Source organism: Psittacula echo (genome assembly GCF_963264785.1).
Source record: "Psittacula echo genome assembly, chromosome: 10".
In the NCBI taxonomy this organism is placed as follows: Eukaryota; Metazoa; Chordata; class Aves; order Psittaciformes; family Psittacidae; genus Psittacula; species Psittacula echo.
The window spans coordinates 2,686,636-2,698,347 of NC_137741.1; the positions used below are offsets into that span (position 1 = coordinate 2,686,636).

Here is an 11,712-nt window from a genome sequence, read left to right on the forward strand (position 1 = left end):
TTACCCTGTAGCGAAGAGTCAGGCGGGACTGGGCGGGCAGAGCCCCGAGCAGCTCATTGCACATGTGGCGCTCTGGGCTGGGTTTGGCTGTCCCATCCCATCCCGTCCCATCCCGTCCCGTCCCGTCCCCTCCTCCGGCCGGCCCACACGCACACCCAGCCCTCCTCCTCCCTGCCCGTCCTCCTCCTCCTCCTCCCACTTCCTCCGCACGATGCACGCTGCCGATCGAGCTGGGAGGCGGCAGCAGGACCCCCCCCGCCGCCGAGCCCCCCTCACGGCCCCGTAGAGATGCTCTGGGGGAGGCACCGCTGCTCAGCCGGAGGTGAGTGTGGGATGGGGCCAGGGGAGCGCACCGGAGCCAGCGCGTTGCGGGGACCCCCGGAGGGTGCAGCCCCTGGCCGGGGGCATGGCTGCAGGAGGCCTTCCCCGCGCTTTCGTGCACCCTGTGTGGGTGTTTTGCTCCAAATCATCTCTTTGTGGTTGTGCGATGCAGGGAAAAATGGGGTTTAGCGGGTTAGATCCCTCACTCCGGAGCCTGGCCCCTGTTTTTCCCCATGGACGCGTTGGGCATCAGCCACATGAGCGAAGTGTCCGCGGGGCCGAACGTGCTTTCGCTCCGCTGCGAGAGCAGGAACCCGCCAATGGTTATCGTGGTGATTGCGATAGCGTTGCCTACACAAACGCTGTGATCGTGTGGACAGGACAGAAGGACGGACGCGGGCGTCCAGCCCGGACCTCGTGGCTAGGCAGGAGCGTGTCACTGCGGTGCCTGTGGCCAGCCTGGGACGTGACACCCATGGCGTTGGATCGATGCGGTTTTACTCGTGCACAGATAAGGTTTTAACCCCTTAAATACTCAGCTATTCTGGAGGCAGTCGCTGTGCTGGCTGCTACGTGTTTAATTAAGGGGGTTTTGTATAAAAGTGACTGTTCTGGGGGAGTTTTGAGGAACAATCACCTCGTGCAGTGCGAGCAAGGGATTCCTGCACGCATTCCTTGAGGATACTGCCTTAAAAAGCAAGTGGCTTGGTCCGAGTGAAGGCTCCAAGCGGGCTTTTGCCTCCTTGGGAAAAGCTCGGGAGCTGCAAACTTTTCTGAAGAGGGATAGGGTCTGGAATGGGGGAGCTGGGACCGCTGAGGCCTCTTGTTTGCTCCCCTAAATGGCCTCAACGGGGGAGCCTTGCTGGCGGTCTCATCCCAACCCATCGGGGAGGTGGGAAAACTGACCCCCCTGCAGGGACCCAGCGTCCCCGTGACTGTGGAACCGGTGATAGAGCCGGACGGGAAACCACCTTCGTCCCGCGGGACACGGTCATGCTTCGTGGTGACACGGGGAAAGCCCCCTCCGCTGGGGACCCTCGGCCCCTGGGGCTGGGGGGGTGCTGTGGGATGGGTTCGGGGGTCCTGGTGCCAGCGGGATTTGGAGATTTTGGGGTTTGTTTCTTGATCCCTGTGAGCTGGCGGCTGTTTCTCCGCATCACGTGGCAATGGAGGAGGCGGGAGGCTGCGGTGAGAGGCTTCCACCTCTCATTGCCGCGTTAGGGCATCGCATCCTGGGGAGGAAGTGCCGGGGAGCCGTGTGCTATGCGCCGGCGATAACGGGCACGGCCGCGCTTGACGAGCTCCGGGAGCAAAAAGGGATGCTTGAGCAACCTAACAAGCCAAGGAGCCCTCCCGTGCTCCTCCAGCACCCGAAACGATGCAGATAAAGCTGGCTGCGGCTTGCGAGCGCTTATCGGGGAGGTCTCGCCTGCACGCAGCCGTTTGGGAGATGCTGCGTGCTCCTTCTCGTTTGGTTCGACTTTTCTCCCTCCCAGCCAAACAGCCCCTCATGGGAAACCCCCTGCGAAGAAGAGGGAGGGGAAAAACAAGTTTAAAAGTACTAAAAAGGAAGAATGAATGGGTTGTGTTTAACCCACCCACTGGTTTCGCCAGCTGTGGGATTTCGGTATCACAAGCGCGGGCCACATGTGTTAGTGTTGACTCTGGCATCCCCCAGCCCCGAACTCCATGTGCCCCTTTCAACCCTTCGCCCCCCCCAGCCCTGACAGCTCTCCCGTGGCTGGGGGGAAGGAAGGAGGCTGCAAGGGGATATTCCCAGCGGGCTGATGGTGATGGCAACAGCAGAGCCATGTTCTTGGGGCAGACAGTGCAGGTGTGGGGATGGCGCCAGCCCGGCAAAGCCCCAGTGTATTTCATAGAGAGAGCCCATTAGTGCCCTCGCCCTAATGAGGTTACTGAGCTCAACCTTATCAGACATCAGAGCACCCACGTGCCCGGCTCAGGCCGCAGCTGGGAGGTGACTTGCTCAGTTCTGCATCCCTGTGGCTGGAAGTTGGAGCTGGCCACCCCTGCTTTCCTTTCCCACTGCATCGGTGTTCCCGAGGGGAAAAGTCTCCTTGTAACGGGGTTATGAGGCCTTTTCCTTCCTCCTCTGCTGAAGGGGGGTTCCTGCTGCTGCGGTGGGGGTTTGGAAATGGGTGATTGCACCAGCGCTGCCGATGACACCAAATCCTGCAGCGTCACCTAATCCTACACAATGGCATGGCTGGTTGCACAATGTCCCCACCACGGGGGATGTAGATCCCTGAGCTTCAGGAAAAGGGGAAATGTCAGAAGTCACAAGATCCTGGGTTTCTGTCCCACCCTGAGCATCATCTCTGCATGGAAGGGAATCACACACAGCATCTCCCAGGATTTAAACATCAGCCACCTGGAGACACCCCTCTTGGGCTTGGGGTGGATGGGGAAAGGAAAATAAGCCAGTTTGGGGGTTTTCAGGGGTTTCCCCCATTTTTCAACCCGATGAGAGCATTTTCCTAGGATCTAAGAGATGGCAAATTTAATTGGCACTGGTATCCCTGGCAGTGTTCAAGGCCAGGTTAGATGGGCCTTGGAGCAAGCTGCTCTAGTGGAAGGTGTTCCTGCCCGTGGCAGGGGGTTGGAACTGGAGGAGCTTTGGGTTCTTTTCCAACCCAAACCATTCCATGATTCTATGGATGTCTATGGATCCTATAGCAAGGCTCCTAACGCTAAAGCTTGGAAATGATGCGGTCATCCCATAACCCATTTCTTTGGGGAGCTGCTTCTAATGGTGCAGGTGGGGACAGGAGCTTCCTTCTCAACTGCACTGACCCTCCAGAGGAGTCCAGGGATGCAGCATCCTCCCTGGAAAGCAAGGAATTGGTGAGGTTTGGCAGAGGAGCCCAACCTGAAGGAACAGTGGAGGGGTGCAGCCTGCTCGGTCACCCCAGAGCTGCCGTTCTGGGGAAAAGCACTGGCTTTGGGCTGTCCCCTGATCCCCGCCTGGGCCATGGAGGGGGCAGAGCTGCAGCTGGGGGGCTGGTGGACCCGTGAGCCCTGTTTGTGCCTGGAATGGGCCTGGCAGGGCTCTGCCTGCATGGAGAGCTGGCAGTGGGGTGCTCCTCAGAGCGGGCTGCGTGCGGCTCTGGGCTCCAGCCATGCTCGGATCCCTTATCCACCCTCACAGGTCTCCTCAGTTATCAGCTCCGTTTCCCTCCTGTGGACAAGGCTTTTATCTTATCTCCACACTCTTCCTCTGCTTCCTAATTCCTGCCACAGAAAGGAAAAAGAAACCACGGGTGTGTATGTGTGTGTGTGAACAGACACGAGATCTTGCTGTAGTAGTTCCAACCGTGGGCTGGGAGATGCCAGGCCATGTTTGGGGGATGCTGGGTGGTGTTTGGGAGGTGCTGGGAGATTCTGAGTGACATTTGGAGATGCAGGGTGATGTTTGGCCATGCTGAGGATGCTGAGCTGTGGTCCAGCGATGCCCAAACAGGTCTTGGGGCTTGCTTGGGTGATGTACACAATGCTCAGGTGATGCTGGGAGGATACTGGGAGACGGGTCAGTGATGGTGTTTAGGCTCACCTGATGCTCAGGTGTCTCAGTGAGATGCTCAGGAGGTGCTGGGCGGTACTGGGGAGATGCTGGTGATGGCTGGAGATGCTGGGGGCATCCTTGGGATGCTCAGAGGATGCTCAAGGGGATGCAGGGCAGTGCTGGGACGGTCTGCCAGCTCCACCTGCTGGCACGCATGCTGTAGGCCAAAGCCCAAAACCAGGAGAGACCAGGGAGAAGGGCCCCCATGAGCTGATCCCAAGCTTCCCCACTGAGGATCTAATGTTGCTTCCCAGCTGGGGTGGGTTGGTTTGGTTTAAGGTCTCTGCCAGCTCCCAGGAGGATGGGAGAAGGGAAACAAGTCCTTTTTGTCCTTGGCAGAGGCTGACGCTGGGATGAGCAGGACTTTTCCTCCTCTCCTTTAGCCTCCCAGTGTGATGCTGAGCATCACATCTAGATAAGGAAGAGCTGGGAGAAGCAACATGCTTTCTCCAGTGAGCACATAGCAAGGTGACTTCTGGGGGGCTCTTGGCAGCCCCTGTCACCCCATTGCTGCCCCACCACAGGCTGTGTGCTCGCCGTGGGGACGCGCTGTGCTCACGGTTTGTTTCCTCTCTCCCGCTCAGGAAGGCCAGCTCCCCTCTCCCACCTCGCACCCCGCGCACTGTACCGGCAGCACCGTGCAAATGGCCTCAAAACGTAGCGTGGAGCCTCTGGACCCTGTGATTTTCATCAAGCTACCTCGGCTGGAGCATGACCCCGGTGCCAGCTTCCCCACGGGCCACTGCAAACCCGGCTCCAAAAACCATTTCAACTACAAGGGCTCCTACTTTGCCTGCCCGCTGCAGAGCCCCGATGGCCCCAAGCCGCCCCACGTGCGCCGGAGCCTGGCACCTCCTCGCCTGCACTACGGCACCGGTGCCGGCAGCCAGCCCGTGCCGGTGGAGGGGCCAGGCGAGCGCTGCCCCCCCAACCCACCCGAGAGCGTGGGGCCTGGGCTGCAGCCCCCTCCCTGTGCTGAAATGGGCACGGACAGGCTGATGCCGGAGCCGGTGGTGGCCAGGGAGAAGTGGGGCAGCGCTGGGCCAGGGCACCCCTTCCTGGTGAAGCACCCGGCAATGGTGAACAGGGCACCCACCCTGGCTGTCCCCAGGCCCATGTACAGGGCTCCTGTGTACTTCATGGACCTCAGGGTGGCTCAGCCGCTGCAGCAGAGACCAGGCAATGCAGACTGGGCTCTGCCTGCCGCCAGCCACCCCTTCCACCCCAGGGAGCACAGGAGGGGACCCCACGCCGACCCCAGCCTCCCACCGCTGCACCCCGGCATGGCGCTGCCCACCAGGGAGAAGGTGGGCTCCCCGGCCTCCTTCTCCCCCTACTACGCTGCCTTTCACCAGTACCAGAGCCCCCCCAAATCCCCGTTCCTGGATGACAGCCCCCCCAGGCAGAGGAAGGTGCTTGAGATGCACAGGCTCAGCCCGGACCCCTGGCACAAGCTCTGTCCACCCGCCACCAGCCCCGTGTACCAGGAGAGGCCACCCGAGTGTTACCCGTCCCTCCATAAAGCTCCCCTCCTCTTCCCACCACGGGCACCCCACAGGGAGGCACAGCCCTGTGCCTACAGAGGCTTTGGCTTCGAGGGAAGCAGGGAGCCCTATCCCGGCACGTACCTCAAGCCCCAAGCCCCATGGAGATACTTTCCCAACCCCTCGGATACCTGCATGCCAAGGGCAGCCAGCGCGGTGGCATCGCCCCTTCCCAAGCCAGCAGCGCTGCCGAGGGATGCGAAACCACCAAGGCAAGAGGGATACGTGCTGAGCTCCAGCTTCGCCTTCAGTCCCGGTGGCACGGCTGTATCCAGCACCTCCAGAGCCCACATGGAGCCGGGATGTGAGCAGCACCAGGCAGAAGGTCCCCATCGGCCAGTGGTGGTGAAGCACAGCAGCGCTTTCCAACCCATCTGCACCCAGGAGGTGCCTGGGGGCTCTGGTGGGATCCCAGAGGCCTTTCCCAAAGGAGAAAGGTGCTTAGGGAAGCTGGAGCCTGCTAAGCCAGAGAGAAGAGCCAGCTTGGCCCCCCAGGAGACCCACCATGAGGGACCACTGGCTCTCATCACCATAACGGAAGGAGATGCTTGCAAGGTGAAGGATGCAGCCAAGGATCTCACCTCTCCTTCATCTGCATCCCAGCCAGAGGGGCCGGAAGACCCAAGGGACAGCGAGGTTCGTCCTCCCTCCCCACCCATGCCAGTGATCAACAGAGTCTTCAGCCTGGCATCCGATGGAGACTTCCTGGAGGGGACCGAGGGCTCTGCCTCCTTCTGTAGGGAGCACCTGTGGGGGGACACGGCTCCCCTAAACACGGGGGGCAGCCAGGAGCCCATCATGGCGGTGCCCGCCACGGCCGGCCAGGAGCTTGTCCATAGAGCACTGGTGCAGGGCCGAGGAGGGAGCAGGCGCAGGAGGGTCCCTGGAGAGCCAGAGCCCGTGCCCCAGGCCCTGGGCTCTGAGGACAGCTCTGAGGAGGAGGTGCTGGACCTCAGCGTGAAGAGGAGAGCGGTGGAAGCCGGGGAGAGCCCCTGGGTGCTGGATGGGGAAGGGGGGAAGGAGGAGGAAAAGGATGCAGAGGGGAAGGCGGGAGGGGGAGAGGGAGCCCAGGTCCAGATGGAGCCCTTGCTGGTCAGCATCTTCTCTTGGCCCAAGAGGAGCTTCCAGAGCTCAGCCTCCTTCATGGTCCTGCGCTCCCCCTCAGCTGCACCCAGCACCATTCCCGCTCCATCCAGCACCATTCCCGCTCCATCCAGCACCATTCCCGCTCCATCCAGCACCATTCCTGCTCTATCCAGAACCATTCCCACTCCATCCAGCACCATTCCCGCTCCATCCAGCACCATTCCTGCTCCATCCAGCACCATTCCTGCTCTATCCAGAACCATTCCCGCTCCATCCAGCACCATTCCCGCTCCATCCAGCACCATTCCCGCTCCATCCAGCACCATTCCTGCTCTATCCAGAACCATTCCCACTCCATCCAGCACCATTCCCGCTCCATCCAGCACCATTCCTGCTCCATCCAGCACCATTCCCGCTCCATCCAGCACCATTCCCGCTCTATCCAGCACCATTTCCGCTCCATCCAGCACTGTTCCCGCTCTATCCAGCACCATTCCCGCTCCATCCGGCACCATTCCTGCTCCATCCAGCACCATTCCCACTGTCTCCAGCACCATTCCCGCTCCATCCAGCACTGTTCCCGCTCTATCCAGCACCATTCCTGCTCCATCCAGCATCATTCCCACTCTATCTAGCACCATTCCCGCTGTCTCCAGCACCATTCCCGCTTCATCCAGCACCATTCCTGCTCTATCCAGCACCATTCCTACTCCATCCAGCACCATTCCCGCTCTATCCAGTACCATTCCCACTCCATCCAGCACCATTCCCGCTCTATCCAGCATCATTCCCGATCCATCCAGCACCATTCCCGCTCCATCCAGCACCATTCCCACTCTATCCAGCACCATTCCTGCTCCATCCATCACCATTCCCGCTCTATCCGGCACCATTCCTGCTCTATCCAGAACCATTCCTGCTCCATCCAGCACCATTCCCGCTCCATCCGGCACCAATCCCGCTCCATCCGGCACCATTCCCGCTCTATCCGGCACCAATCCCGCTCCATCCGGCACCATTCCCGCTCCATCCGGCACCAATCCCGCTCCATCCGGCACCATTCCCGCTCTATCCGGCACCAATCCCGCTCCATCCGGCACCATTCCCGCTCTATCCAGAACCATTCCCGCTCCATCCAGTGCCATTCCCACTCCATCCAGTACCATTCCCGCTCCATCCAGCACCATTCCCGCTCTATCCAGCATCATTACTGCTTTATCCAGCACCATTCCTGCTCTATCCAGCACCATTCCCGCTCCATCCAGCACCATTCCTGCTCTATCCAGCACCATTCCCGCTCCATCCAGCACCATTACTGCTCTATCCAGCACCATTCCCGCTCCATCCAGCACCATTCCTACTCTATCCAGCACCATTCCTGCTCTATCCAGCATCATTACTGCTTTATCCAGCACCATTCCTGCTCCATCCAGCACCATTCCTACTCTATCCAGCACCATTCCTGCTCTACCCAGCACCATTCTTGCTCTATCCAGCAGCATTCCTGCTCTATCCAGCACTATTCCTGCTCTATCCAGCACCATTCCCGCTCTCTCTAGCACCATTCCCGCTCTCTCTAGCACCATTCCCGCTCTCTCTAGCACCATTCCCGCTCTATCCAGCACCATTCCTGCTCTATCCAGCACCATTCCCTCTCCCCCCAGCAGCCCGCAGTGCACCCCAGCGCCGCCTCCACCGCCCTGCAGCAGCTCCCCCCCTGCCTCCCCGCCGCCCGGCCCCCAGCCCAGCCCCATGGCGCTACCGGAGCCCCCCTGCGCGGCGCCGGGCGAGGAGCCGGTGCCGCTGCCCTCTGCCGGGCACTACTTCAGCGCCCTGCACACGGGGCTCTGCGACCTCCTCTCCTGCTCCGTGGCCCGCTCCTCCCCGCAGCTCCTGCGGGAGTGGCTCAAGAAGGCGGAGCCGGAGGAGGAGCAGGGGGAGGCGGTGCCCAAATCCCCCCTCCTCGAAGGCAAGAACGGCTCCAGGGTCGCCGAGCATCACAAGGCCGCCAAGGGCAAGGAGGTCTGGTTGGCTTTCCAGGACGTGCCGGCTCTCCTCGCCAACCTGCTGTCCCAGCTGGAGACGTTCATGTTCACTCACAAGTGCCCTTTCCCACACGTGGTGCGGGCAGGGGCTGTCTTCATCCCCATCCACGTGGTGAAGGAGAAGCTCTTCCCCAAGCTCCCTGGCATCTCTGTTGACCAAGTGCTGCAGGAGCACAAGGTGGAGCTGCGCCCCACCACGCTCTCGGAGGAGAGGCACTTGAGGGACCTGGAGCTGAAGAGCTGCACCTCGCGCATGCTGAAGCTCCTGGCGCTCAAGCAGCTCCCGGACATCTACCCGGACCTGCTGAACCTCCACTGGCACAACTCCATCAAGCAGCAGCTCAGTAAGTAACCCGACATCTCCTGTGGAGGGCTGGGGACACCCTGGGGCTCCTCCAGGGAAGCTCCAGCTCCATCTGCCTCCCAGATGCAGCTGATCTGCTTGCATTGTCCCCCAGCATCCTGGTCCTCCCAATGGTTCAGTGGACATTTGGTCCCTGTGAGGGTGCTGAGGCGCTGGCACAGGGTGCCCAGAGAAGCTGTGGCTGCCCCATCCCTGGCAGTGTTCAAGGCCAGGTTGGACACAGGGGCTTGGAGCAAGCTGCTCTAGTGGAAGGTGTCCATGCCTGTGGCAGGGGTTGGAACTGGAGGAGCTTTGAGGCCCTTTCCAACCCAAACCAGTCTGGGTGATTCAGCTTTCCCCTGTGGGTTATGGAGGCGAAAGGCTTGAGCTGGGGAGTGGTGATGGAGCCGGGGGATGAGAAAAGTCACTCTGGGGATACCGGGGGGGTTTTGCTGCTGCTCAAGGCTGTTGCCAACAGCTTCATCTCTTCCAGGTTCGAGCTCGAAGGCTGGCAAGAATCCCTCCAAGTAGGTAACTCTTCTTGTGGATGTCTTTGGATGTGTTTGTAGGATTTATATGTTCCGTGACTGTGTGTGTATTTGTGTGCTTTTGCTATGATGATGGGGAGTTTGGGCTGGCTGTGGAGGAGCACAAAGTGGCTCTGCTGGGCTGGAGGGGGCATTATTTGGGATGAGGAGGTGAAGACCCTGCCCTTCCTAACCATGCTTTCTTCTCCCAGGTAGTCCTGGCATGGAGGTTCTGATGGCAAAGTGCTAGCCATGGATAGCACAGAGAAAAAGGAGACACAAAGGAATGTGCCCACAGCAGGAGCTGAGCCGCTCACGATGCGGATGCTGAGGATGGGGACAGGTCCTCCCGGGATGCTGGTGCCTGGAACCAGGGATGCTCCAGGGTGATTCGCTGGCTGGTGTGGTCCCCGCAGGGATGTGCTCAAGCCCCTCACGGCAGCTGGAGCTGCGTTTCTTTCAATGCCTCGTCTTGTAGAGCATCTCCCACCTCCATCCGTGACCAGCCCGGCTGCAGCTGGAGAACCAGGAGGGAATGATTGGAATTCCAATGGAGCAGCTCCAAGAAGAGCATGGCAGTGGCCACGGAGGACAGCTGGCTGCTGCAGGAATGATTTACCACATCCTCTCCTCTCTGCTCTAACTCGCCTCTCCTGCTTTATGCACCCCATTTCCAATAAAGGAACCTTCCTCCTGGCCTTGAATCTTTACAGTGCTCTGGAGATTTAACCCACCACGACTGGTCAAGGGAACCGCGACGTCGGGAGTGCCAGGACTGATTTTCTTCTTGTTTTAAATGAAGACGTTTTTTAACTGTTCTGAATTTACCTTTATAAGGAGCCGCTGCCTTCGGGTTATGTGGGGTTTGTATAAAACCAGAGTAATTTATACTTGTGGTTTATTTGAACTCGTGGCTTCTCCTGTTTGCTGCGCTGGACCAGTGGGAGCTTGTTGGGGCCAAGGGTTTCGGTCCCGATCGGAGCTCAAAATAGCTGCAAGAAGGCTTTAAAGGCAGCTAAAGAAGCTCAGCCCACTGCACCACGCACATCCCAGCTGTCCCAATGGAGAACATGGGGCACCCACGCTTGGGAACAGCCTCGACGGAGGTGTGGTGATGCCGGAGGGGCGGGAGAGGGGAGCGATGCAGCGAGACCTTGGGAGGAGAGATGCTTTCATCCCTCCATGGACTGATGGAAAGTTGATGGGCATCCCAGGAGGAATCCTGCCAGCGTGCACCCCCCTTGCCCGGCCTGCAGCAGCAGGACACAGCAGAGGCCTTACAAACTCAACACTCGGGTGTTCTTCCGGCTGATCCTGGGCGCGGAGGAACGAAACAAGGATTTATTGTTCTTTTGTCTTCCACTACAGGAAATACTTGTTTTAAACCAGGAAAACAACTAAAAATGCAAAAAAGCCCACCAGAGACTCTGTTTTGATCCATGTGTTTCTGGTTTCCCATTGGGATGTACTGGCCATGGAGGGGATAGGGAAGGAGGGATGCAGCTCTCCCCTGCCATCCACACGTGTGCATAGCATTGTAAAGCAGTGCTTGTTGATAATACTGTATTTTTTGTACATATATATATATATGAGAGGTTCAGGGAAGAAAGTTCCTTCACTTTATTTAATGTTTTGTAAGAACATGGGTTCTAAGAGGTGCCTTGCCTGAATAAAAGGGTTTGGTTCATTTCCAAACACCGTGGTTCAGCCTCTAATTGCCAGCATGGGCACCATGGGACCTTTCCAGGGACAAGGGGGGTCCCAAATCAACACCCAGCATCGCCCAGCTGGCTTGGACAGACAGAGCCACAGGTTTGGGTCCCCCCTGCAATGCACTTGCCAGCTTCTCCCTGCAAGAAGCCATGAGTGATGTGCCCATCTCCATCCACTGGTCCAGCTTGTGGCCTGCTGAGGTGCCCCATGGGTCACCCATTGGTGAGCACATCCCAGCACCCATGAAGGCAACATCCTGAGCCCCCCCAGATGATAGCTGGGGAGGAGGGTGCTGGTGGAGGTGTCTGCAGCAGGGATGGCAGCGGTCCCCTGGGGTCCCTATCCATTATGAACCTCCATGAGGAGCATGATATCTGCCTGGTCCTGAGAGCCAGGCACCCCGAGCCATGTTTCCAACCCAAATCACTCCAGCCTGGCAGGGGAATATGAGGTTATAGGAAACATCCACAGGCTGGTGCTTGGGAAACAACGTGCCGAGGGCTTAATGAGGAGCAGAGGGAAGCTGGGACCCTTCCAGAGGGAAAGAGCT

General features: G+C 59.3%; 1 protein-coding gene across 2 annotated transcripts; it reads left to right on the plus strand.

Moving 5' to 3' along the window:
- The first annotated feature begins 198 nt into the window (after positions 1-198).
- Positions 199-11,138, plus strand: LOC308225625 (uncharacterized protein C15orf39 homolog). 2 transcript variants are annotated; one of them, XM_080626658.1, is made up of 4 exons: positions 199-322; positions 4,489-8,923; positions 9,416-9,449; positions 9,662-11,138. In XM_080626658.1, the coding sequence occupies exons 2-4, from the start codon at positions 4,549-4,551 to the stop codon at positions 9,663-9,665; spliced, it is 4,413 nt and encodes a 1,470-aa protein (XP_080482784.1). In that variant the 5' UTR covers positions 199-322; positions 4,489-4,548; the 3' UTR covers positions 9,666-11,138. The 2 variants fall into 2 exon arrangements, with proteins under 2 accessions (XP_080482784.1, XP_080482783.1); XM_080626657.1 differs by having other exon boundaries at positions 9,666-11,138.
- Positions 11,139-11,712: the final 574 nt, after the last annotated feature.